This window comes from Cladophialophora yegresii, assembly GCF_000585515.1.
Source record: "Cladophialophora yegresii CBS 114405 chromosome Unknown aczIN-supercont1.2, whole genome shotgun sequence".
NCBI classification, from domain to species: domain Eukaryota; kingdom Fungi; phylum Ascomycota; class Eurotiomycetes; order Chaetothyriales; family Herpotrichiellaceae; genus Cladophialophora; species Cladophialophora yegresii.
Window position 1 is genome coordinate 2692703 of NW_006913046.1, and position 25006 is coordinate 2717708.

Here is a 25006-nt window from a genome sequence, read left to right on the forward strand (position 1 = left end):
AAGGACCTCGGTCTGGAAGCCGAAGCTCCGTTGCTTCGGCGCCGAATCCTCAAAGCGTCCATCTCGACCCCGTCTCCGGCATCACCATGACTCCACGACATCATGGCATTCAGATGCCCCAGCCTTGCACGTGCAGGGATGTCAATTCAAGTTCGATTGACAATAGGTCGTGGCGTGCCGCCGCTGACCGCAATGTTGTATAAAATGCCATTGTACCACTCCTTCCAACAATCGTTGCACAACCTAGCCATAAGTTCTTGCCCCCCGAAGTCCAAGCACAGGTACTACAGGTGTCTCTCTCTCCCGCTTCACATATTGAGTACTTTCCTGACACAGAACCACTTGTATTATACATGGCACCTCTCAAGATCCTGATAGTAGGTTGCAGCATTGGTGGACCTACGCTCGCCATGTTCCTACTTCTGTCCGACCTCCCCGCTTGTGAAAAGCCTCACATCACCATCCTCGAGCGATCATCGTCTATCCGCAAACAAGGCCAGAACGTTGACATTCGTGGCGCCGGTGTGACCATCATCCGCAAACTTGGCCTCGAAAACGTAATTCGCGCGTCCACGACAGGCGAGATCGGCGTGCAGATAGTTGATGCTGCCAATCGTGTGTGGTCCTCCAATACAGCGGATAAGTCTGGCCACGTATCGACTCCGACTGCGGATATCGAGATTTTGAGGGGCACATTGGCAGACATCTGCTACAGAAGGAGTCAATCCATTAGCGAGGAAGTTCAACGCGCGGGTGGAGCCGGAATCGCGTATATGTTCGGAGACCATCTCGATGCGCTGGAGCAAGACGGAAATCAAGTGCACGTCCGCTTTGCGAAGAGTGGAAAGAGGCAGAGTTTTGACGTGGTGGTCGGTGCGGATGGGCTTCAAAGTGGGACACGCAGTCTTGCTTGGGGAGCGGAGGGAGAAAAGGACAGGATAAAGCGGTTGGGTATGTATGCTGCGTTCTTCAGCATCCCCAGGGGGCCCACGGATACCGAATGGCGCCGCTGGTACCACGCTCCAGGACGGCGAGGGATAATGGTCAGACCAAGTGATCAGAAAGATAGGACCACTATCTTCATGTCTGTCGTCAATGAAGAAGACGAGAGGCTCGTTCAGGTGGCTTCAAAAGGGCGGGAAGATGTGGGCGCCCAGAAGAAACTGATGGCGGAGTATTTTCAGGATGCCGGCTGGGAGAGTTCACGCATCATAGGGGGAATGATGGGGACAGCCGACTTCTACTACGACATGATAGCACAGGTGAAGATGAACAAGTGGTCTAAAGGTCGGGTCGTACTGCTTGGCGACGCTGGGTGAGTTCACTCCTCCATCACCGCGAGATGTTCCGCCTAACGGGCCAAAAGCTACTGCGCCTCCCCGATCTCAGGCATGGGCACTACGCTTGCTTTCACCGGTGCATATACCCTCGCCAGCGCTCTTCTACGCAACCCAGAAGACCCTCCCGCCGCTTTCGTCGAGTACGAGGCAAAAATGCGACCTATGGTAGGTCGTGCTCAGAAATTGTTCCCTGGTGCGCCGCATAGCATGAATCCACAAACAGCATGGGGAATCTGGATTCTGCATGCTATCTTTTATGCTGTAAAGCGATCGGGCCTGGCACATGTACTGTTCTTCATTGCGTGGATTGTCAGTCGCCTGGGCTTGGCGACGCTGCTCTATCGTATCGGGGGCCCACCAGCGAACACCGTGCAGGTGGAGGAGTATGGATTCCGACAGCTGCCCGAGTGGAGTAGAGTTGAGAGATGATTATCTGAGACCTCCCGGGGGGGGGGGGTTGGCAATTGGCGCTTGGCTCTCGACAACCTTCATCGAAGAATTGCTAATTCGGTCTTAATTTTTATGCATGCTGCCTGTGCACACAGGAGTGCTGAAGATGCCCAATGCGCTTGACCTATTGTATGTACGAGGAGATGTAGTCTTTCCGGTCGTTAGCCGGCGCTCGACCATACAAACTACTGTACGGAGTACGTGTAGGCTGAAAGGGGGCCTCGTTAAGCTCGGAAGGAGCAACCGAGACCACTAGCACGCACTCGCCCCACCTTCCTTCAGATACCCGATAAGCGAGGCCTTAGACGTCAGGGGACCGATCGTGCTGCTGGGGCTATGAGATGCCCAAATTTGCCTATATATTTGAGCTCGTGCCCTCCCCCCGAAGTTGCTTCAACTCTCCTCTTTTCTGTCACGTCCATCTTCCACCATGAGCTGTTCGGGATCACCTCTTCATTCTCACCTAGTCCTTAGCACACTTCTGTCGGATGTCTCCGTACAATGACGAACTTCGTCGACGACTAGCGACTCTTCCCTGCCAATGATGTTTTGTCAAGCCGACGTGCTGCCCGGTTCCGCTCTGCACGCGTTCGTTATACTCCGACGTACGCCAAGCTGCGCCTGGAGCGAACCAAACTTCTGAGCACGACCAGGACTGGGCCGCTCTCTTCAAGCAGCCCAGCACCACGTGGGTGTTCACCTACGTTTCAGAGATGGCATCTATGGTGAAAGGGGCTTGCCTGGGGGCATTCATCTGTCAAATCTATTGATCGCCGGAGAGTTCATCAAGATCAAGTGCAAAGCAGGTGGGCGAGTGCATGTGAGCTACGCAGGTAACTTAGGTGGGTCGGATATTGGAGCGCGTCGTCAGCGTGCTCCATCGTTTGCGCAGCAGCATTGGTCCAGAACATCAGAGGAGGTTGGGTTTGGAATTATTCACCATCAACCAGAGTAAGAACCGATATTGGCGCCGCGCCAACCTTGTCTTCAGCCTGGTTAGCCATTTACATGCCGTTCCGTTCTCTCTCCTCAAGATCATTCAGTCTGGTTAGCCATTGACATGTCATTCCATTTCCCCTTCTCAAGATCCTGCAAGGTGACAGCTTTCGATTGCTTTCGGTGATGCGGATGTGCTTCCGGACAGCCTGTGGCTCGTAGCGAGCAATGACCTCTCCCCCCGACAACTTTTTCCCTTCTCTTTTTTCTTCTCTTTTTCCCTTTTCTCTGCCGAAGTACACGTACTGGTAAGCGACGCCATGGGCAATGATATCCATTACCGTTGCTGATACAGGCTGTTTCTAGAAGCGAGCGACACCAGCGACAGCAATAGCGACAATAACAGCAACAACAGCCACAACACTCTGTAAGACTGGTGCTCCTGCTCTCGTTAATACTGCTGTTAGCAGTTGCTAATGGCCTTTGCCCACCAGACACACTCTCCTTCTCTCTTCTCTATTTTCAGGAGTCCCATCAGTCACAATGGGCGTCTGCATCTCCTCTCTCAAGCAGCCGGTGTCTTGGAGCTCACGGTGGTTCTTGCTCAAGAACCACCTGAGGCAACTCTGGAAGAGGTGGACGTTCGACTCAACGGCGTCAGACTTCTCCTTCGGCTTCGCCGAATGCCCCAGCGACCTCTGGAACCATTGGGGGAGGTCGAGTGACGGCAGAGCGTCTCGCGTTCGACCAGACACTCCTCCTATCTACAAGTGGCCTTCCTCCTTCCGATTCTACGACATTCCTCACCCCCGTCGTCTCTCACAGAGATGGACGGCCGAGTATTAGGAGTACATAGCGGGACCGCGGCCAACTCAAATCGAGCATGACGCCAATGTCTGATAACAGCGGTTTCCCCCAGACTGTCGCAGACTGGACCGTAACAGCCATCCAGAAATCGCCATGAGTATGCAACATACAACATTGGCGGGGATTGGACTTGTTCGACAACCCCTCCTGTAACCGCCATGAGTATTCAACATACAATACCGGTGGGGAGTGGTATGGCCAGCCAACCATCCTGGAATCGCCATGAGTACGCACGATATTGGCGGGGATTGGTGTGGCAGCCATCCTGTAATCACCATGAGTGCTTTGTACAACATTGGTGGGGACTGGAACGGCCAGAATTCAGGACCTCGTGAGCTAAGCAGGGACTCACGTTAATCTCGCAGGCGCAAAGCTGCACCCCTTCACTTCGGTGCGGGTTCCCTCAGAACGATAGGTTTCTGGATTCGTCCAGTCTGCCAGTCTGTCTTTCAAAGCGACAAGAGCATCACATCCAGAGCACAAAGCGGCAGCAGTGTCAATCTTCCTGCCAGATACCAAGGCAGTGCGACTCGTCCTGAGCTTGCTAGACTCGATCTTACTCCGTCAGATCTGTGGCAGAGTCACGCAGCATCACGACAGTCGCTACAATTTCAGCCGTTGGCATACCTAATGCCAACCGACACTCGCTACACAGTTCTTCACAACAGCCGCTCGCTTTACAAGCCATTCGCTCCGCAATCACTATCACAACACGGCGCTCAAACCTCATTTGTCGCTCTTTACATTCAATCAAACACCACACTCATTTCGAGCCTAGAGGACGTCGACAAAACTGTGGCCACTACAGCCACTTGATGCTTGGGAGGGCATCACCACCACTATCCCACACAAAGAGAAGCTTGTCGTTGCCAACCAACGACATGGTGCTTGGGAGAGCACCATCACCACACCACCAAGTGTGCTCTCCAAGCACAGGGAGAACGTACCTCGTCGCCTCCAATCGACGATTGATGCTTGAGGGGGCATCGCAACCATCACTCGTTCTCGAGAATGATGTCGCTGCAGTCTGTTCACATCTACAGCCATCATTGGTGTCCCAAATCTATGATAACACTACCTTGTCGCTCGCTTATGCTTGGGATGGTATCGTCACCAGCAGCCTGGCACCAAGACTATGTCGCTGCAACCATTGATGTCTACAACCACCACCATACCGTCAATCTCTCAAGCTACCATGCTGTCGCTCATTGATGCTCAAAAGAGCAATGTCGCTATTTCCACTGCCGCTGCTCAGTGGCTCCAAATCCCTCATGGCCGCCTACGGTCAAAGGACCACAACTGTCATCAGATCCATCAATCTATGGCCACAGAACCACGGCCACAAAATCACGGCCACTAAATCTATGGCTACAAAACTGTATGGCCATCAATACTACGGCCACAGTCTCTACAGCCATTCAATCTGCGGCCACAATCTCTATGGACACCAACTCTATAGCCATCGGGCCTCACAACATCTCAGCCAGTGGTGACGCAAATTTCTCACCGTCATCGCTGGCGTCACCGCTGGCACTATGCTCCCCTTTGCCGCTGAAGCGGTGGCCACATCCTCTGGCCATCAAGGCGCACAACATCTCAGCCAGCGGTGGCGCAGAATCCTCAGTGCCACCGCTGGCGATCTGCTCCCCTTTTTGTCTGCGGGTGAACTCGCCGCCAGAGCTACCTCAGCACCAAATCAGTCCCTAGGCTCAATAGCCTCCCAAGCCGCAGCTGGCTGGTGACGGAAATACCTCAACGTCACCACCGGCATCATGTATCTCTGCTGCACAATTCACCGGTTTAACCAACATTCCTCCTCGACTGGAAAGACTCCAATGGTCACTGGCTGTGGTGACGCAGTGGTCGGTGCGTCACCACAACGACTGCTGAACACACCAAAATACTTCCGTCTTTATCAGCAGCCTCTTAACTCGCCGGCCGGAGGTCAAGCAAACACCTTTGTATCGCTGCTGGGCTGCACAATCGCCTACCAACAGATATTTATTCACCCTGGCGGTCAAGGCCTCCCTGGCACCATCTTCTTCCCAACACCATCACCAGCAATATGCCTAACTGGGATGGCTTGTGTTACCAATAATATACCGCAATCTACATTCGTCGCCATTTGTTGGCTCTATTTCTTCTTGTAGCAGGTATGTTACCCTCAAGAACCTCTATGGCCTTGTGTGCTGAAGCTAACATGGCTAGCCACTTCGCTGTACATCTGCACGAATGCGTTATCAGCGTCCATGGATTTAAGCGTTCAATGGGTTCAAGCGTTCAATGAGTTTGAGCACCCACAGAGTTTGAGCACTCAATGGGTTCAAGCAATCAAGCGTTCAAGCGTTCAAGCGTTCAAGCGTTCAAGCGTAGGAGTTTGGGGAGGGACTTAGGCAAGGTCTGCAAAGTACTTTTGACGCGCAGTGAGCAAAGGCACCACAGGGCTACCCCGAAATGGCTGGCAGGCATGGCGCATGTTATTTGGGATTCGGCAAGGGCCGACTGTCGCTCCATTGAAAGTCGATGGAAGGCGTAAATTTGGGCATCGCGCAAGGTAGAAATGGGCGGGGCTAAGGCTTATCATTCAATGACCAGCTGTAAATTAGGCGCGCCTGCTCGTTATCTTAGGGGTGCAGCTGCGCCCGCGGCTAGGCTACCAGTGCAGTCCTGAACACAATCTCAGATGTTTGGAATGCCCTTCCGCAATGCCTCGTCCCCAGTGCCTTGTCTTCCAGTTCCGTGCATAAGCAATGTTCATATTCCAGACAACTCTCTGACGACCTTCAAGCACGTTGCGGTATCCACGCAATGACTGTCAGATTTTGTCCTACTTACTATCATTCCGCGACCTCTGCTCGCCGGATCAGTTGTGGAGAATGTCCAGAAGAAAGAGGAGGCACAAATGACGGTCCTGGGGGTATCATACTGTGGTTGATGTCTATACTCAGCGAGAACCACGAGCTACTGTAACGCTCGTACCAGCTCGTTCAGAATTTCAGCACCACAACTTCCATGCGCTCATTCTGGCCTATAAGCCACCGTTCGTCGCCGGCAATTCGGCCCATGCTGGAGACTTCGGAGGCGACTGCATCACCCAGTGTCGCCCAAGTGCCTTCTTCTCCATCTTCCCCTTCCTCTAATTTCGCTCGAACGACGAGCTTGTTCTCCATGCTCTGGCCGGAGAAGCATGTCTCGACCAAGCTCAATCTGACGCCGGCCAGCGAATCGACCACGTCCATGACCGGCAGAAACCATCGCTCGCTCTCTTTGACGTCTGCGCTCTCCATGCTACAGTGCCCGCGATAGGGAGGAAGATTGCCATCCCATTCCCGGTACAGCCTAGGCCCCTCTCCGACGAAGGGAAACGACGTCGTCTTTGCGCACCACAAGCGCTCTGCTGGGTCGAAGTAACCTTGACCTGCGACACCGACATTCTCACGCACCGTTAGTGACAGGGCATCGGAGTCGAGCTGCAAGGACATTAGTGACACGGTGGAACGTTGACGAATGCCAAAGAAGTCCAGTTGATTGAAAGGGAACCGGGACACAATATAAGGGCCTGCATCGTCGGGCGGACGACGTTTCCCGGCGGGATCCGTTGAGGGTTGATAACAAGAGTGAGCGGAAATATCCCACACCGAGAGCGACTCGATTGGAAGCTCCTCGTCGCCAGTGTACATACTTCGATTGGGCTGCCAGAAATACACGGCATAGTGCGTTGCATTATGCGTGGAGAAGAACCTGTCGTGGTAGTTGGGAGGCAGACCGAGGAAATGCATCTTCCACTCGGAACGCCATGTCACGGCCCAGCCTCTGTTGTCGTCACCCTGGCGGACGTCGAAACAGTTGGCAAAATGTCTGTTGACCTGCTCCAGCGCATTCAGATTGTGGAAAGGATCCTTCTCGGCCCACTCAACAATCAACGTCCGATCTTTGAGCCGAAGGTTGCGAATGATCTTGTCCCGAGCATTGAAAGGGATCGGATACTTCTTGCCAATTTCAACATCCAGCAAAGCCAATACCTGGGGAAAATGTCCATATTCTTCGCCTATCGCTGGGGCATAAACCAAGAGACCGTTGTCGTACGACCACAGGGTAGGTCTAAAGAGGTAAGGCTTCACCCCTATTTTCAAGTGCATGGCGGCAGTCTCGTAGTACAAACGACCCCCGGGCTGACTCTCGTGGTAGTCCCATTGGCCCACGGCAAAGAAGTCGCCTAATTGTTCAAGCGGGGCCATCGGGTAGCGGTCGATCTTCCTGGTCTTGCCTTGAGTGATGTTGTGGTAACGTGAAGCGACCGAGAGCAAGGTCTGTTTCCAATTTGCGCACGTGGCCTCTGGCGAAGGATGTAAGTTGAGCATTGCGGGCGACAGGGCTCGGATTTCCCGCGCTCGTCGGTACGATTGCAAGACAAAGCGGATATACTCGTCCTTGGAGAATGCCGTGCGCCATGCGCGGGAGACCCGCTGACAGGTAACGACATCCCACGCAGATATGCCGCGTAATATGAGGAGGAACACGTCTTCAGAGAGGTCTGGAATTGATATGGAACGGCTTTTCGGAGCTATGGCAAGACGGGCCAGCTTGTCGCTCTTGGTGTCCGCGTACATGGCGGACCTTTCGAGTATCATATCTCATGGGCCGTTACGGAGGGATTTGTTCCAGTATACAGCAACGGCACAGTACCGCATCTGAGCAACGCATCGAGAAGCCCCAGCTGCGGGTGTCACGAACCGGAAGAAGGGAGATAGGGCAAGGAGAGAAAGGAGGAAGGGAACGGAAATGTGTAACCCTTGTGGTCTTCCATTATCTCATCGAGCATCTCATCAAGCACTTTGATTCCATCACCCCGGAGATGAATCCGTTGCGCTGTGGCTTCTCTCGCTCAAGAGAGGGGTTTCCAAGCTTATTTGAGGGCGATGGTGGGAAGCACGGAAGAGATGAGCGGCGGGGAGTGGGAGCCGCAGTAACAGAGGAAAGAGGAGGTGGATGAGTCAGCCGGATCCCAGCGCCTATCACCGAGGTTCTGGTGACGCCTACGGAGTACGGAGTATTGTTCCCGGGTACACAGTACGTACCTCTCATAGGGACCAGTCTTAGGCGCTTTGAGGGGCTTCGGGCGTCTCGGGGCTCCCATGCCTGCCTGTCTGGGCTGGACTCTCACCTACCAAAAGAGGTAATTTTTGGCCGGCGGCAATCTCATGCCACATTGGAATTCGGATCGAGTCCCACGGCGCGGGGAACGTCGCGACAAACCGGCCCAGAATAATTTTTTTCCTTCTCGAAATGTCTGCCCTTGTCCTAAGGCGTATCGTCGCCCCCCCTCCTCGCCACCAACATACACGATATACGCTCGTCCCAGTCCCGGTCTGTTCTCATTGGCGGCTCTCCTGTCGATTACTTGCATACGACTTTGTAGATTTTAAGTTCAATCTTGTGGAGTGGTCGAGCTGGTGACTCAAAGTCGAGATCTTTCTTCCCTCGCCTCCAGACATTTTTCCTTTCCTCCTCCCTTGACACCAACAACCGCTTTCCTCCTCTAGAGACACTTACCCTTCCGTCGTCCCCCTCTCTACAGACACTTCCTGCCGAGTTGTCCTCAACTGCCTCCTCTCTACAGACACGTCCTACCGCGTCGGTTCTTCCACTATCCTACAGTGCCCGAGCACCTTACAAAAATGGTCATGAACGACAACTCCAACATGTCCAACGTGATCCCCCAGACGACGCCCCCCCAATCCTCTAGCCACGGCCAAAATGGCTCCTCACAGACCAACGGTGGCGACGGCAGCGCCGTGCCCTCGTTCGCCATCAAAGCCGGCCTCGCGCAGATGCTCAAAGGCGGCGTGATCATGGACGTCATCAACGCCGAACAAGCGCGCATTGCCGAGGAGGCCGGCGCCTGCGCCGTCATGGCCCTCGAGCGCGTGCCGGCCGACATCCGTGCCCAGGGCGGTGTGGCGAGGATGAGCGACCCCGCGCTCATCAAGGAGATCCAAGCCGCAGTCACGATCCCCGTCATGGCCAAGGCTCGCATCGGCCACTTTGTCGAGTGCCAGATCCTCGAGAGTTTGGGGGTGGACTACATCGACGAGTCCGAGGTGCTGACGCCCGCGGACGACACGTTCCACGTGGAAAAATCACCCTTCCGCGCGCCTTTTGTCTGCGGGTGCCGTAACCTCGGGGAGGCGCTGCGCCGGATCGCCGAGGGCGCCGCGATGATCCGCACAAAGGGCGAGGCCGGCACTGGCGACGTCGTGGAGGCCGTCAAACACATGAGGGCCGTGAAGCGGGAGATTGCGCGCGCGCAGGCCGTGCTCGCGGACAGTGGCGAGCTGGGGCTCCGCTCGCTGGCGCGCGAGATGGAAGTCGACGCCGCGCTGCTGAGGCAGACGTGCGAGCTGGGAAGGCTGCCTGTCGTGAACTTTGCGGCGGGAGGCATCGCCACCCCGGCGGACGCGGCGCTGATGATGCAGCTTGGCTGTGACGGCGTGTTTGTCGGCTCCGGGATCTTCAAGTCCGGTAATGCCGCCATGCGGGCGAGGGCCATCGTGCAGGCGACGACGCACTTCCGCGATGCGAAGGTCTTGGCTGAGTGCTCGACGGGGCTGGGCGAGGCGATGGTCGGCATCAGCGTCCAGAGTATGGGTGAGAAGGACAAATTGGCGGGGCGGGGGTGGTAAGCACGACTGAGGAGGAGGCTAGTCAATTGACCAGGCTAGCCGACTGGCCATGGACGACTCGTCCCGTCTTCGCTGTGGATGAGTGAATGATTGATTGCATGGGAAGAACGGGAGACGGTTGGGAAAGGGGGAGTGGTTCCCTACGATCGGCACTGGATCAGACTGGTTCTCGTCGTCACACTACTGGAACTGACTGGTGACTGGTGACTGGACTGGTGGATGGTGCCTATCTGGGATGCCCGGACCGGTCCGATGTGGTCACTCTGGCCCGGGTAGACTGGGTGGATGATGGATGGATATGCGTGCATCACCCCCTCGGCTGACGGCGAGCATGTTGCTTCATGCTATTCTCAATCCACTGCGCCTGATTGCATTGACGTGCCACGGGGATGACTGATGATTGATTCAAAGACAGGTATGAGCACGAGGACGAGCACGTAGAAGATTGGGGAAGCCTGCATGATCCGAACGCATGTACGTGTGCTGTGCATGAGCATCTTTATGGCGTTTCGTCTTGGGTCTCCTCCACGTACTGTGAATAGCGTATCAATGCACTTTTGAAGAATCCAGAGAACTTTAAAAAAAGTTCAGAGGTCACGCCGTTTAACACGGACGTATACGCGTTTCTATCGACCTCGTAGGACCGATTGGTTCATCCAACATTAACGGTTTATTCTCGTCTATCCACCTCGTACTGTAGCACTGATTGCTTCGTCAGTCACACAATCTCCTCAAGCACGCCCCCCATCTCCTCTCTGCCCAGCGGCACGCCTAGCATCTCCGCCCCCGTCACGCCATCTCTTCGAGTCGTGATCATCTGATGGTCCAGAAATTCTTTCAGGAGGAACTGGAAGTTCATGGCGCTGCTGCAGATGAACTCCTCGGACGCCTTGCGGTACAGGGCGCGGTACTCGACGCCGACTTCCTCGGCGGTCGGTCGCTCCGGCACTTTGGCGTTGGCGTTGGCTTTGGCTTTGACGGGGAATGGCCTCTTCTTTCTCCGTGGCTGCGTCGGTGGTCCGGAATCGGAGTCTGAGTCTTCGTCGCGGCTTTCCTCCCCCTCGTCAGGGTCACCGTCACCATCAGCGGTGGTGCCATCCCTGTGGTTTGGGCTGATGCCCTCGTCCATGAGCGTCAGGATCTCCGTGAGTAGCAGACGATACAGATTCCTGGCGTTCTCCGGTAGAGATTTCAGCACGAATCCCACACCCTCTTTGCCGCCCGCGCGGGATCTCTTCTTGCCGAGTAACTCGTGGACTTGGTCGACTGTGCCTGTGCCCGCCTCGATCTCGGCCTCGTACGGCGCAAAGGTCGTGCAGTCATGATATACGAAGCGGAAGTGCTCGAGGTGGGTGGAGTTCCACAGCGTAGGAAAGGTGGGCGAGTCGGCCGTGCAGACAAACCGCACGACGCGGTGGGCGGCCAGGCGTGCGAGGAGGGATTGCATGCCCGACCGGCGGAGCGAGGGGCCGTCGATCGAGTTGACCATCACGTAAAGAAATTCTCCCGGTGGCGGATTCGAGGTCAAGTGTGCTAGGAGGGTATCGAGCATTTCCTCGGGCTGGCCCGTGAGTTTGGGGCCGTCGTATTCGTGGTCGTGGTCGTCTTCACGGTCGTGCGCTGACGCGACAGATGCGATCGTGTTGAGAATGTTCCGGATGTTGAGTTTAGGCATATAGCCGTTCAGGATGACAATTTGGGGTGCAGTGGCCGAGTCGCATCTCTTGTGCACCCACTCGGCAAATCGAGTCACCAGGGATCGTTTGCTCCCGTAGCCGTACAGACAGAGGCTATAGCCTTGGTCGAGTTCGAACTTCCATTGCGGGAAGGCTCGGGCGTGGAGTTTCGCCAGAAAGGCCTTCTCTGGCGCGTGGGGGTCTTTCCACGACGAGATCTGCTCGAAGTATTCCTCTTGCGTCAAAAGTTTGACGCTGTTGAAACGGTTGCTCGAGACTTGAGGCGCGCCGGGTCGCGTTTGGTAGAAATACCGTTCTTCCGGGGGGATGTCGCCTTCGGGCGTTGGTGAGCGCGCGGGTTTTGTGGGCTGGGGTTTGGTCGCGGTCCTGGGTCTGCCGCGTTTTCTGGGTGTAGGTGTGGGTGTGGCCGCTGCTGCGGTGTCTTCAGCGTCAGAGATGAGGCCTTCGACGTTGCGGTTGGAATCTGCCTCTTCGTTATCTTCTTCATCCGTATGTTCGTCTTCGTCGAGAATTGCTCTTGCTAATCGCGCATCTTGACCTTGAAACCCATCCTCGTCCACATCCTCGTCCGCGTGGGTTTGTGCTTCGGTTATGAGTCGTACGCTCTTCCGTTTTGCTGAGCGGTTTGCTTTGGCTTTCACCGATCTCGAGGGCGTCACGGTGGCAGCGTTCTCCTTGGACTTTCTGGGCGTCGCGAAGAGAGTCCGGCCGTTGACTTTGGGAGTAGGGCTTCCTTCATCGTTCTCTGCTTCCAGTAGTGCCCGTGCCTTTGCGCTGGGTTTCCTGATCCTTTGCGAGGGGGTATCCTGCTTCTCCGGTGACCCGTTCGTGGCTGGGGTCCCGTTCTCATCGTGGTGATGTCCATTGGCGAGCGTTTCTTGTGCCTGTGCGGTGCGTCTCCGGCGCTTCGAGGGGGTGTCTGCGGCCGAGTGTTCAGGTTCGGATTCCAGATCAGATTCAGGAAGCTTCCTCTTCGCCATCGCCGGGGATTAGACGCTGTGGCCGCCCAGCGTCATTACACACAAGCTCCAATAAAGCGAGGCGAGCCCGACGTCGAGGACATTCAGGTCAGTGAGGCATGAATTTGTCCATCGCGTGACGCGGTTCTTCGTCTCCGCAAACCGGCGACTCTGATTGGTCGCTTGCTCTCGCATACATTTTTGACTCACGCTTCTTTCTTTTCTTGCCATTTTCCCCAGGACTGCCTCTTATATATGCTCAGCCTAGTGCGGCATCGAAGTGTCGAGACTGCCTTCTTTACTGGGTGATCTTGGAGTACGAGTTGATGCCGGCTACGTGAGCAATTAGCATCCTATCCACCGATATCGTTCTGTCCCCACTGACTACTTCGCACCTCGACTTTGATAACGACTTTGGGAAGATACCAGGCCCGGAGGTCTGAATGCTGTCTACGCACGAACAAATTAGAGGCCATTGAGCATGTGAACTGCCAAATATAGTCTGGACGAGTCCCAAACGTCAGCCGAGCTCCGTCAGTCATCTCTGATATCCACTTTATCAACGCCACAACCATGGCGACCTCAATACCCATGACAGGCAGATCCGCCATCCGCCAGTTTGTCCGCCACTATTCCGCTCCTCTAGACAGCTCCATCCCCGCCGCCAAGCTGAAATACGTCCCCACGAGTGGCACCTATCCCAGAGGCTTCCTCGTCTCCGGCACGTATGTCGGAGTGAAGCCAGCAAACAAATCACACCCGGATCTCGCCCTCATCTCGAGCGACAGACCTGCCTTTGGAGCTGCGGTCTTTACGACTAACAAATTTCAAGCCGCTCCGGTACAAGTGAGTCGGGCTGTGCTCGAGAAACGCGGCGGAGCGGGCCTAAGGAGCATTATCATCAACTCGGGGTGCGCCAACGCCGTGACAGGCCAAGGCGGAGTGGACGACGCGTGGGCCATGTCCTCGACGGCATCGGCTCAGTTCCAGCAGTCCTCGCAGCCCGACGACCACATGGGACCCAACAGTCTCGTCATGTCGACGGGCGTGATCGGGCAACGGCTCCCGATCGCCAAAATCCTCAACAAGATCCCCGCGGCGTATTCGAACCTCGCAGCCGATCATACCGCGTGGCTCACGACCGCCAAAGCAATTTGCACGACAGACACGTTCCCCAAGCTCCTCTCCACGACATTCACCCTCCCGGGCGCACAGCACGCCGGCATCGAGTACCGTCTCGCAGGCATGACCAAAGGCGCGGGCATGATCCATCCGAACATGGCGACGCTGCTGGGGATCCTGTGCACCGACGCGCCCATCTCCGCCGACGCGGTCTCCACGCTCCTTATGGCGGCGGTGAACAAGTCCTTCAACTGCATCTCCATCGACGGCGACACCTCGACAAACGACACCGTCGCACTACTCGCCAACGGCGCGGCATCCCCAAGCCCCTCCACGGCACCTATATCCTCGTCATCCACGCCCGAAGACTACGCCGCGATGAGCACGATCCTGACGTCCTTTGCGCAGCGACTCTCCCAGCTCGTCGTCCGCGACGGGGAAGGCGCCACCAAATTCGTGACCATCCGCGTGCGCAACGCCCTGGCGGAAACCGACGCCAGGGCCATCGCCAGCACGATCGCGCGGTCCCCACTCGTCAAAACGGCACTGTACGGCAAGGACGCAAACTGGGGCCGCATCCTCTGCGCGATAGGGTATACCTCGCCTGCCCTCCTCTCTTCGGCCACCGACTCCGTCATCCCCGCGAGGACGAACGTTAGTTTCGTGCCCGCGGAGAATTCGGCGTCCCGTGACGAGGGCGTGCTCAAATTGTTGGTCGATGGCGAGCCGCAATCTGTCGACGAGGCGCGGGCCAGCAGGTTACTCGAGGATGAGGATTTGATCGTTGATGTGGATCTCGGCGTGGGAAAAGCCGAGGGCACGTACTGGACGTGTGATTTCAGTCACGAGTACGTCACGATCAACGGGGATTATCGGACGTAGTGCCGGCGGGAGCGAGTGGAGGCGGCTTGACTCGCCACGACAGCAGAAGATGGTGGTGAAGCAGGGATGAGGAGCGAGTTGAGTTGGCTCGTTACGACACGACAGCAGATGCTAGTAACGAAGCCGAGGGGAGCAGCAGCCAGCGAGTCAAATCGTCGCGGCCCAAGAGAGCCGTGGCTGCAATGGAGGGCAGAAGAGCCAAGGTAGCCAGGGCAAGCCGTGGCGAGACGGCACATGCATGCATTGCCTGATGTGTGGATAGATTGAGACGTCTAGGTTGTGCAATACCGGGAATGTGCCACGGAGGACGAGGACGGGGCGGGGACAAGGTCGTGTATACTCTAGTACATAGACACCGTAGCTAGGCTAACTATGTTTACACAGCACCGGGGCTGGTAGAAAAGACAGACAAATCTACGACTGATACGCGAGAACGCCGTAGTGCTGCAGATAGGTATTTTGTCGAAGGAGTAAGAAGTTCGTCACTGCAAGAGCGTGTCTGTCCTAGCCACGAAGCGGAACAATCACACAGTTCAGGCGTGGGTGTCTTCGTATGGCTTTTGCTGCTGTACATGAAAGACGGTTGCTAGTGGCTGCTATGGTCTTCTCTCTTTTTCTCCTGCATATGCTTTTGCTTTCCCAACCTTGGCTATGCATCTTCAGGTCATACATAACTATTTCTGAAGGGTACTAAGTAACCCAATGCACATCCTCTCCAGACTCAAAAGCATCATCTAGGCAATCAAGCCCTTCAGGCCTTGGCCGAAATCTCCCTCCTTGGCCGCGATCTCAAAGTATCCGTAGATGATGGTGACTGCCAACAATATACCCGTGCCGCTACCCAATGCACCAAGCATGTCGCTCGCCACGGACAAGGCACCGATACACGCACCACCAAACGCCGCCGCTGTGGGGATGACCCTCTTCAACTCCTTGTACATGGACTGCTCACGGTGCCCGGCCATAACGAGCCCCTGTTCTTTGAGCGTCTTTGCCACGTCCCGGGGTGCGGAGCCAGAGACTTCAATCCACGTCTTCGAGAAGACGGCGCAGGTGACGATGATGAAGGTAACGTAGATGACCGTGTGGATCGGGTCGAGGAGTGCGTCGGTGAAGTTCAGTGGTGGGGACATATAGTACGCGATGCCGCTGGAGGCGTACAGCTGAGATGAACCTTCCTTGGGTTCCCACGTGCCGATGAGCTTGACGAGAAGGTTGTCCGAAAAGCGGGTGTACAGCATCTGACTGATCATGAAGATGTTGGAGGCAAGGGCGGACTGCAACATGATGGGCATGTTGGAGGTGTAGAAGAGGCGGATGGGGTAGGAGCCACGCATGCCGCGCTGGCGGGAAGACTTGACCGGGATTTCGACGCGGAAGCCCTGGAGGTAGATGACGGCAGCGAAGACTGTGAGGGTGGCCAGCAGGTTCATGACGTTGGGGAGATGCTGGCGGTAGAAAGCTTCGCGGAGAGCGCGGGTCTTGTCAGGCCATGTCACCAGCAGGTGGAAGAGCGCGATCACTGCGCCCTCAAATTCTTTCCCGCGGCCGGTATCGATTGTGGTCGGGGAAAAGGCCTTCCATACAATGGACTCGCAGATGTTTGTGGCGATGAATAGGGAAATGCCGGAACCCAGACCGTATCCCTTCTGTAGCAGCTCATCAAGCAGGATGACCACAAGCCCGGCGAGGACGAGCTGGACAATCAGCAGGAGGCAGATGCCAGCACCAAGATCGCTAGGCTGGCCATAGAGACCCGTGAGGACAAAAACGCAGGCTTGGCCGAAGGAGAGGATGATGGCGAAGAGCTTCTGTGCGGTTTGGTATAGCTCACGATCGGACTTGAGGTCGAGGTTGACGTCGATGAGGTGAGTGCCAGCGAGAAGCTAATGCTCGGTCAGATTCAGGTCGTGGTAGCTCAAGACGCAGCAACGTACCTGGAAGACCATGCCTGAGGAAATGATGGGCGTGGTACCCAATTCCATCAAAGTGCCCCTGTTACTGGCCAACATCATACGCAACCAGTAGATGGGATCCGACGTGTCTGACGAGACAATACCGTAGAGAGGCATCTGGCTCATGACCAGGAAGATCAAGAGGGTACACTACGGGTTTGCCCTCATTAGTTTCGGGTTCGTGCTTGTCGCAGGGAAGACGCTTCTCTTACTCCTGTCCACATCAACTTTTGGTTGAAGGGGATTTTGGACTCGGGCGCTGCCACCTCGGGGAGGAGGGGCGTAAAAGGCTTAATGAGATCGAGGAAGCGGACTGCGGTCTCGTTGTTAGCAATTTCGACAACCAGAGTGCGGCGGTCGGAAAGGAGCACGTACGGCCGGACATGGTTGCTGCGCCGAGACGAACAGCTTGATCTTGCCCTGGAACCAAAGACAAGGAGGAGAAGAGAAAGGGAAGAAGACGGGGGACAAGAAGGTAGAAGGGGACAGGTGTCGACGTCGCAACGGCACTTTCTCCTGAAAGCTCCACGGTGCAATTTGAATTGGAGGACACATCGACATGCCCATCGCGCCAGAAAACAGAAGCTTTGCCGAGCTGCCCGTGCCAAGACTTGGGATGTTCAGCCTTGCGCTGCGCGAGGCTGCACTCACTGTGGCCCCTCACGGACTGTCCCCGTTCATCCTCCTGTGGAGTCTATCACGAAGCAGGGTCTCCTCATCTTCCTCGGAATCATCACTCACGACACTCCGGCTCGCGTCAATACTTCTCCCTCTACGTTCAGGCTTGAATTCCGACCCATGCTCCTCATTCTGACCTGTCCGCTCTGCACTCCGGATCCCTACGTGTGCTACTGGACTCAGTCCTTCGTCCTCCCAATCCAATTCCTTGTTGCACCACCAGAACATACATCCAGCAACAAACGCCACGACGCCCATGAGCCCATAGTTCCATACGAGAAATGGATCCCTTGCGAGCCACAGGAACCCCTCTCCAATCAGATTCGCCAGGGCACCCATCAAAAGTGCAAATGCTTGAATCATAGATCTCATATTCTTAGGTGCTTTTGTGAATGCGTATTCCATACTTGTTATGCTGACGAGGATCTCGCTAATGGCGACAAGGAGGTAGATCGGTGCTTGGTAGAGGATAGAGATGATTGCAGGAGGACAGTCTTGGACGGGTGAGGTGGAGGGAAGACCCTCGGTGGGATGATATCCACAAGCGTTGTGCGTGTAGATGTACTGTTGCAAGAAGGCGGCGTAGAGCATCGCGCTCGAGCCGATCCAGAATCCGAGAGTCGTTTTCCTTATCGGCGTTAACCGCACACCGCGTTTGCGCAGGAGCGGGTATATGAACAGGTCGCAGATGGGTATCAAAATGATCAGGGCTAGTGGGTCAAGGTTGGAGACAATCTCAGGCGGGACCCCGGTATGGCGCATTGTGTCGGCCTGAGACGTGAGGTTGTTGTTCATCTGACTATAGGTGAGCCAGTAGAGTGGGAGCCAGAGGAGGACAGAACAGGCTTGTACCCCGCGACGCAGTTCCGAGACCCAGGCGTCATCAATGGCGGGTGCCATCCATGTCGGCCGTTTAGATGGTGGGATAAGAGAGGGTCTCGCATCCTCCCAGAAGGTGTTCGTGCCGCGGAGGTTGCTAATCGTACGTAGCGGATTCCACGACCAATGTGGCCGGACAGCAAAGATGAGAAAAGAAACGGCCGGACCAAGGACTGAGCCTTGCGGTCGCGTGAGACGGTAGTTCTTCTTGTTGAGAAGCAATATGACCGGACAGAGGAGGAACATCAGTGTTGGAAGCAGAAATGCTAGGTAGTACCCGACATACAGTGCCGCGTACGACATGGTGATTTGGCCCAAGAGTGCTCCTACGTTGATAAAGAGGTAAAACCAGTTATAAATCCTGGCTGCCGTCTGGTCTGGGTCAATGATCACGCGCTCCCCTGTCTTGGGATCAAATGAGATGCGCGGCTGGTCATGGACGATCTGCTCTGCGATCAGAGGAGAGATGTTTGGTTTGAAGCCGCCCGTGCCGAAACCGAAGACGATAAGCCCCAGTACGAACGAGACAAGGGCTGTCTGGGTGTGTTGGAGGACTAAAGGCAGAGCGGCAATGACCAGGATCACATGTCCAACGACCACAATTGCGATAGCGACCATGATTGTCTGGTACCTATTCGACAGGTGAGCGGAATCCGACATGGGAGGAATCGCATCAGAGATTACCTTCCTAGATATGTATCCGCAACCCAGGCGCCCAACAACGGCGTCGTTTGCGACCAGAAGGAGAAAAACGTCCCAAGGCCAGTAGCCACTTGTTGACCCTGCCCAAGTGCGCCAGGATTATTATCGATATCCCCGTCGGGATGAGGGGCTCGCCCAGTAGAGGTGAGCAGGCTGCGTTGGACGAAGTTCTGGAACAAGATCGTGGTCCCATAAGTCGAAAATCGTTCGCAGAGCTCAACAAACGCAACAGTGTAGACACGCCATGGGACCTTATCCGATACCCTCGGAAGCATCGCGATGTCCTGTTCCGTAGGCTGAATATCAACTTCATTATTTAGATCGGTAGACATAAGCGGCTTGTCCTCGGCCTGTATGTCTTCGTCTGCTTCAAGCTGGTCATGGTAAATGGATTCGCTAATCGCCCTCTTGCTCCGAGAGGATTCTGCTGAGAGATCTGAAAGCTCAACCTGCTGCATATCGGTGACAGGTCGCTGGAAATCTTTGCAAGATTTCTCATGTCGACGCAACCCGGGGGACACTGTCTCAGCATGTATTGAGTTTTTCCTCAAGATGAGCACGGCACAGGCAATTGGGCATAGGAGGGGACAACCCAAACCTCGAAATGTGCTGGTAGGAGTAAAGATAGCAGTTAACAAACCAGGATTGTAATGAACACGGAGCCCAAGGATGGGACTGTGGCCTAATCACTTCGGTAAGACTGGGTTGGAAAGATAGATGGGGAGATGTCGACGATGGTGAGATGGTGAGACGACGGATTGAAAGGGGCATTGCGGATTAATTGTTTACCCGGATCCGGCCATGCCTCCTTTAGTGCTGTCTCGCGACCACCGCCAAGTTACACCGAGAAATCTAGTCTCTTAGCGGATTCAGTAGATTGTCATTCCACGTGTCTAGGTCAACTAAGAGACACTTCTAAAGTCGAGTCGGCACTCTGGCCGCTGTTCAGGCGAGCACGCCGAACAAGAGTTTCGTCCTCGTCCAATATTCAGACACAGACTTGACGAGCTCCTTCCTGTTCAATATATCCTGAGTAAGCTCAGCGTGAGCACGGTCCAGAGCAATGCCTAGGTATACTTCGTCGAATTGGTTGTGCATATAGCCGGACCTAACTTCAGGATCGAATATCCTCGCTCTGACAGCCTCCTTGACCAACGCAATCAGTGGAGGGGACCACAGGTCTGTGCCGCCGAGATCCAACATTATCCTGCACAGATGACGCAAGGTCGAAAAGGCTTGAGGGGAAGGCATGTTATCTGGCAAGATGGTTGCATCCCATTTTCCGGCTCTATCGCCACTTCGTACTTTCTTTGAAAGCTGTTCCACTACCTCGTTGGCAAGCGTTTGCTGCAATCTCGGAAGGACGTCTCGAAACCTCTCAAACTTGGTATTCTCCGGAGAGACGTGCTTCAGAGATGATATCGAAAGTCGAATGGAGCGCAATGCGGCCACAGCGTGGGATATGTCGCTCTTTTGATCCAGGATTTGAGCAGCAGTTTCTGCGATGCACGACTCGTGCCTAAGAACAGCTTCTCGGAGGGATGTCTCCAAAGTTTCCTTGTAGACTTTCGGATCTGTCTCACCGAGCTCTTGGATCAGATCGACGGCCTCATCTTCATTGTCGTAATCAGGCTCCTCAAGGATGTCTCGCCACCTTGTCTGCGAGGTCGCGTCAAGCTGTCTCAGAGTCGCGTTTGCCGCAGATAACCATCGAGCCAGAGTCTTCGAAGCTTTCGATAGGGCCCCATTGTGGCCTGCATGACGCTTTCGCACTTGCCTGACAAGTTTGTTGCCCCCCACGTCGAGACCTGCTAGCGCTATGTCCTCGTCCCACAGCAGCTGGGCCGGCTTGCCACGTGCTTCTTGTTGAAGCAGCAAGTTCGTGCTCTGGTCTAACTGTGCTCCTTGCATTTGACATACGACGCCGACTTTCTCATTAATCGCCTGCGCTATCTGTTCTTTGATATAGGACCCCGCAGGCGTTGAGAAGTAAGACGGTAATAAAAGGGTGTAGAGCCGCTTCCGCAACTCGAGCACCTCGCTCACGTGGCTCATTTCTGAGAGGCACTGGCGCAAAGCATCGGAAAGTACCCGACAAGCGTCTTGTGACCAGCTTTCGAATTTATATTGCAATGCTTCTGAAGTGGGCGCACTTCTCTTGAAGTAGGGGACAAACGATCGAATATCATCCGGGATCAGCGATGCAATCCGGTCAATGTCGAGGGATTCGAGGTTTCGAATGCTCGGATCTTCTAAAATAGGTCTTTTCTGCAGGTCGTTCATCGCCTCAATGACGGGAAGCCCAATGAGACTCCTGAATGATTGCAAGGATGTCAATTGATAGCGAAGAACCTCACGGATCGTCGACGGCTGTTTCGAGGCCGTGAGTCGCCGGCGAATCTTATCGAGTCTTAGCTGACGGAGGTGAGCCAGGGTATCCTCCGCAGAGCTACTCGTAACCAGGCAGTACGAACAGATTGACTCCAGCAGATCCGGTAATTTTGACGTGGGGTTGGTCAAGTTGGATTCCACCCGAAGCAGAAGCTGCCGCCGTAGGCTGGTGAGCTTGCCACGCAGGAAGTTAAGGCATCTAGTGGTGGCTTCTCGGTCGTGGAGGGATTTCAACAAGAGCCTCGACACGACTATGAGTCGTGCGGACGGTAGCAATTTCTGGTCTCGTAGACACAGGCCAATGGTCGAACAGCATCGTTGTAAGAGCCGGTACTGCGCGAGTGCCACTTGGTCGGCTGGTGGTGGTCTGTGGTTTGCATCTAGCTGAGGCGGTCTGCAATGATGACCGATGGATGTCAGGTGATCCTCTGCGGACCTCGTCTGTTCGTCGAGGACAACAATGGCCTGGGCGGTTGCGAGGAGCTCCCGATAGCTGCCACTGTAGATGAATGGTCAGTAGACTAGCTCAAAATCTCCTGCCGTGAATGGAAGAGGTGGATGGTGCGGGCTCGTCCATCAGAGACTCGAGGCAGATGATATTCGGCGTCCAACCTACCCAACCAGTGTCCTGAGTTTCTCTTTGTTTTGTGCAGCGCTTGTCCGCAGTTGCTTTTCAATTGCCCGAGTTTGCGGGATGCGGTAGCCTTCGAAGGCCTGCTGCCAGTTGACCAGCGTCGTTCCAGGCTCCATCCTGTAAGGGACCGACGAGAGTTTCAGAGTTCAGAAAGTCCTTCGTGGCGTTTTCGACGTAGACAGAAGTCATCCCTTCATTTAGACCTTTTTCTCCTGTGTCAAAGCGGTATGACTGACCATGACCGGCCTACGACATGTGAGTTCACAACACGTTGAAGAACCCAAGAAGCCAAAAGGCTGGCTTAGTGCTTCGCCGTAGGAATATTACGGCTGACCATGTCTACATCCACGCAGATAGACCACCACAAGCACGTACGAGCACATTGGGTCCAGCACTAAGTGGATTTGGTCAAGATTGTATGCCTGCTATCAACTAGCGTTGATGTACAAAGTCTGGACACTTGGGTCTTCTTCTAGAGAATCTAGAATGCTCTGCACCTCGTGCTCCTGTTTTGCAGACAAGGTAACCACAGAATCCTCGTTCGGCACGTACACCACTTCTGCCTTTTCCACCTGAAGCTCCAGCTTCTTCTGAAGCTTCTGAGCAACGGCCATGACATCGGCTGGTTCGGTTTCAACCACCAGTTTGTTGTCCTCCGACGAAATGTCTAGAGCCCCCGCCTCGATGGCGTCTTCGAGGGCATCCTCGACTCCTATCTTTTCCTGCTCTTCAAAGCACACCCGACCTTTTTTCTCGAACATGAACGCTGTTGGCGTAGCTGTGCCACCTGCCTTCGTGATGATGTACCGGACGTCTGTCAACGTTCTCGCTTTATTGTCGGTCTGGCATTCAATCATCGCAGCCACACCGTGCGGCAGCATCGCTTCGATGGTCACGTTCTCCAGCGCTTGGCCGGTTGGCGATTTGCCCTGGCCTTTGGCAATTGCATGCTCGATAGACGTCTTCGACAGTTGACCTTTCTTCGCAACGGCAATCGCATGCGCGAGTCTGGAATTCATGCTGGGATCAGGCCCGCCCACTGCGTGTCAATCAGCCAATCAGCCTCCTTGGGAACGCAGAAGCTCCTTACATCTCGATGCCATTATGATGTCGGCAGACAAATGCGTGCGGGCCTTGCTCTTCGCGATGTCGTTCTTGCCCTTGTCATGTTTGATCTTTGCCCATTTGCTGTGACCTGACGGTCGATCCTGGCAGCTGGACCAGTGCCGGCATGGCGCCTGTACGCTCCGGAGAAACCGGTTGAGCCTCCAGATATGGCGCGCACCCATGCAAATGAATGGTGGTTGTGCAAGCAGGGCAGCTGAATGCAGTAATTAAGCTGCCCATAGCGAACAGTTGACAATGAATGGTACGGCGAAGTGCTTCACACATATGGCGTTTGCGCTATGGTAGAACTGATGCGCCGAAAAAGCCGTACCTGTTGTCCCTGAATCCCGCCGTATGTCTGTTTCGTGAGACGGAAGAGGCGGAATGGGCGGTCGAGGTCACATCTCTGCATTTGCCGAGCTATACGGCTACCGGGGACTCTCATGAGACCAAACAATGGGAATCTTATGCGATAGCAGTCGCAATTGCCTGCACGAAATGGCTGCTGCTGCTCATCCTCGCTTCTGCGACCCTTGTAGCGAAGAACAAGCATCTCAGCAAAGCGCCACATCGCATGGTTGGCTATCAAACGACTCTGCAAAATGAAGCCACATACAGTATTCGGGAGTGCAGGAACACAATAGCACGGCTTCAGCATTTCGTCAAGACCTACCATACAGAATCGACTGGCTGACCATCGTCTGTCAGTAGCTAACAACATGAAGATCTATCTTGTAATCGGGAGGGCATGAACCGGGTATGGATCTGTCCCTGCTGTATGGATGGGCGCGGTTCAGAGCTTCGAAAATCGCAATGCCCCTACCACTTCCGTCGATCTCAAAGCCCACATTCAGCAGCGATCGCCATATGCGTGGTGCCTGCCCTGTTCAAGCTTGGACACAAAGGCGCAATGAAACTCGGTTTCTGAACTTGCAGGCAGGCAGCACCGTCGCTCCTTGCATACTCGGCCATGGACTGCGGACGGCGACTGCGACTGACTGTAAAACAGGTTGGTTCGGTGCCCATTCCGCACTACAGCGCAATCAAGCTGCTCCGGCGGCCAATGGGGGAGACAACGTGCTGTCTCCAACACAGTGAAAGTTGCCGACCCCCATCGATACACCCGTAACATTGCCGATTGCATTCAGATTTCGGGCTGGGGCGGTAGTGATCGGACTTCAGGATTCGTATTTGAGGGGCGACATGAACTTCACCAAGGCACACTCGCAGGAGACCTTCCAGTCGTCCCAACGGAGCGGTGGGGAAGACCAAGGAGACGTGATAAAATGTTGGGTCGCACTAATTTCTATTCCGCGACAAAGCACCTTGGGACTAACCAAGAACTGGACGAGATTCGGAAGGTCTTGTCACGCATGTCGGAGCAGGCATGCAGCATGGGGTCAGTGGCATCGCAATGCCCTAGCCCACAGCCAAGCAAGGGTCAACAAGTGTTCGAACGTCAATTCATGCGGCAAGCGAGACACGAGACTTCTCGGAGAGTCGACGAGGCGACGGCGAAGCAGTTGAGACAAGATCGTAGGTGTGGGCGTCTCCCCTATGGACGCCGTCGGGACACACAGTCTTAGACGTGGAACTAACTACATTTGTACTTGAAGTTCATGCCACAAAGCTACTTTCTGCGCCTTCGCGAGCGTCCTTGACGCACCTCATCCAGGCTGACTACCCAGCGAGGAAGGCATAGTATCAGTCATCCATCCCGTAGG

At 55.0% G+C, this 25006-nt stretch overlaps 9 protein-coding genes across 9 annotated transcripts; 3 read left to right on the forward strand and 6 right to left on the reverse strand.

The window, feature by feature from the left end:
- Positions 1-353: 353 nt before the first annotated feature.
- Positions 354-1769, forward strand: A1O7_02901 (uncharacterized protein; the record flags this gene model as incomplete). Its single annotated transcript, XM_007756928.1, has 2 exons — positions 354-1315; positions 1367-1769. 2 exons carry the CDS (start codon positions 354-356, stop codon positions 1767-1769), a joined length of 1365 nt encoding a protein of 454 aa, XP_007755118.1.
- A 4811-nt stretch (positions 1770-6580) lies between these two features.
- Positions 6581-8203, reverse strand: A1O7_02902 (uncharacterized protein; the record flags this gene model as incomplete). Its single annotated transcript, XM_007756929.1, has 1 exon — positions 6581-8203. The coding sequence occupies one exon, from the start codon at positions 8201-8203 to the stop codon at positions 6581-6583; it is 1623 nt and encodes a 540-aa protein (XP_007755119.1).
- Positions 8204-9271: 1068 nt separating this feature from the next.
- A1O7_02903 (pyridoxine biosynthesis protein pyroA) lies at positions 9272-10276 on the forward strand (the record flags this gene model as incomplete). The annotated part of the gene is made up of 1 exon (XM_007756930.1): positions 9272-10276. One exon carries the CDS (start codon positions 9272-9274, stop codon positions 10274-10276), a length of 1005 nt encoding a protein of 334 aa, XP_007755120.1.
- A 718-nt stretch (positions 10277-10994) lies between these two features.
- Positions 10995-12953, reverse strand: A1O7_02904 (uncharacterized protein; the record flags this gene model as incomplete). Its single annotated transcript, XM_007756931.1, has 1 exon — positions 10995-12953. The coding sequence occupies one exon, from the start codon at positions 12951-12953 to the stop codon at positions 10995-10997; it is 1959 nt and encodes a 652-aa protein (XP_007755121.1).
- Positions 12954-13505: 552 nt separating this feature from the next.
- A1O7_02905 (arginine biosynthesis ArgJ 1, mitochondrial) lies at positions 13506-14936 on the forward strand (the record flags this gene model as incomplete). Its single annotated transcript, XM_007756932.1, has 1 exon — positions 13506-14936. The coding sequence occupies one exon, from the start codon at positions 13506-13508 to the stop codon at positions 14934-14936; it is 1431 nt and encodes a 476-aa protein (XP_007755122.1).
- Positions 14937-15670: 734 nt separating this feature from the next.
- On the reverse strand, positions 15671-17276 carry A1O7_02906 (protein transporter SEC61 subunit alpha; the record flags this gene model as incomplete). The annotated part of the gene is made up of 4 exons (XM_007756933.1): positions 15671-16822; positions 16874-17041; positions 17104-17204; positions 17267-17276. 4 exons carry the CDS (start codon positions 17274-17276, stop codon positions 15671-15673), a joined length of 1431 nt encoding a protein of 476 aa, XP_007755123.1.
- Positions 17277-17551: 275 nt separating this feature from the next.
- Positions 17552-19608, reverse strand: A1O7_02907 (uncharacterized protein; the record flags this gene model as incomplete). The annotated part of the gene is made up of 2 exons (XM_007756934.1): positions 17552-19079; positions 19133-19608. The coding sequence occupies 2 exons, from the start codon at positions 19606-19608 to the stop codon at positions 17552-17554; spliced, it is 2004 nt and encodes a 667-aa protein (XP_007755124.1).
- A 487-nt stretch (positions 19609-20095) lies between these two features.
- A1O7_02908 (uncharacterized protein) lies at positions 20096-22291 on the reverse strand (the record flags this gene model as incomplete). Its single annotated transcript, XM_007756935.1, has 2 exons — positions 20096-22040; positions 22158-22291. The coding sequence occupies 2 exons, from the start codon at positions 22289-22291 to the stop codon at positions 20096-20098; spliced, it is 2079 nt and encodes a 692-aa protein (XP_007755125.1).
- Positions 22292-22603: 312 nt separating this feature from the next.
- Positions 22604-23464, reverse strand: A1O7_02909 (uncharacterized protein; the record flags this gene model as incomplete). The annotated part of the gene is made up of 2 exons (XM_007756936.1): positions 22604-23214; positions 23266-23464. 2 exons carry the CDS (start codon positions 23462-23464, stop codon positions 22604-22606), a joined length of 810 nt encoding a protein of 269 aa, XP_007755126.1.
- Between the last annotated feature and the right edge of the window lie 1542 nt (positions 23465-25006).